Here is an 822-nt window from a genome sequence, read left to right as displayed (position 1 = left end):
TATTGCTCGAAGACTGCAACTCGACCCTGCAGATGAGGATGCCAACCTGGTCATCCAAAATGCAATGCTGCTGCAGCTTCCCATCTGCTACCGCTATAGTAATGAGCAGCAGCAGCAGCAGCAGCAGCAGCAGCAGCGGAAGCAGAAGCTACAGCAGCAGCAGCAATGCACCACTGGCAGCAGTGCCACCATTACTACTGCACATCATGATGGTGATTATGAGGATGAGGATGGTGAGGAGGATGGTGAGGAGGAGGAGCAGAAGGTGGCGGCGGCAGCGGCGGCAGCGGCGGCGGCGGTGGCGGCGGCGGCGGCGACGGAGGCGGAGGAGGAGGAGGAGGAGGAGGAGGAGAAGGAGGAGGAGGAGGAGGATATGACCAACAGGTTGGCCACAACAACGACTGCACCTGCTACAGTGGCAGCGCGGATGATGCACGGTTGCTGCAACATGAGGGAGGCTCTCAGCATGTCTCCATGTTGTTTCATGTGCAAGTCCTCCCCCTCCAAAAAGGGTGGGGAACGAACATCCTATCCCAGCCATGAACAAGTGTACAGCAAACATCAAGGTGACATGATCCAGGAGGTACAGCCGTTCCATCATGTCAAACACATGAACCCCTTCCAGGTGCTCCAATGCACCACAGCAGCAGCTGCTGGTGCTGCTGCCGGTGCTGCTGCTGGTGGTGGTTGTGGTGGTCGTGGTGGTGGTGGTCACGGTGGAGGTGGTGCTGGTGCTGGTGCTGCTGGTGCTGCTGGTGCTGCTGGTGCTGCTGGTGCTGCTGGTGCAAAGATAGACATTATCCTCAGCAAGCAGCATCGCAG

At 58.4% G+C, this 822-nt stretch overlaps 1 protein-coding gene across 1 annotated transcript in view; it reads left to right on the top strand.

The window, feature by feature from the left end:
• The window catches only part of VOLCADRAFT_92763 (uncharacterized protein), a gene marked incomplete at both ends in the record, with an annotated part of 2564 nt that extends 1770 nt beyond the window's left edge, over nt 1–794 (top strand). The window contains 2 exons of the mRNA XM_002952192.1: nt 224–384; nt 626–794. Coding sequence (XP_002952238.1) covers nt 224–384; nt 626–794 — 330 coding nt within the window. The remainder of the gene's footprint in view (nt 1–223; nt 385–625) is intronic.
• Between the last annotated feature and the right edge of the window lie 28 nt (nt 795–822).

The sequence above is a fragment of the Volvox carteri genome, assembly GCF_000143455.1.
Source record: "Volvox carteri f. nagariensis unplaced genomic scaffold VOLCAscaffold_28, whole genome shotgun sequence".
NCBI lineage: Eukaryota > Viridiplantae > Chlorophyta > Chlorophyceae > Chlamydomonadales > Volvocaceae > Volvox > Volvox carteri.
The sequence above is the reverse complement of the archived record's forward strand: the minus strand, read 5'-3'. Positions and strand labels throughout refer to the sequence as shown.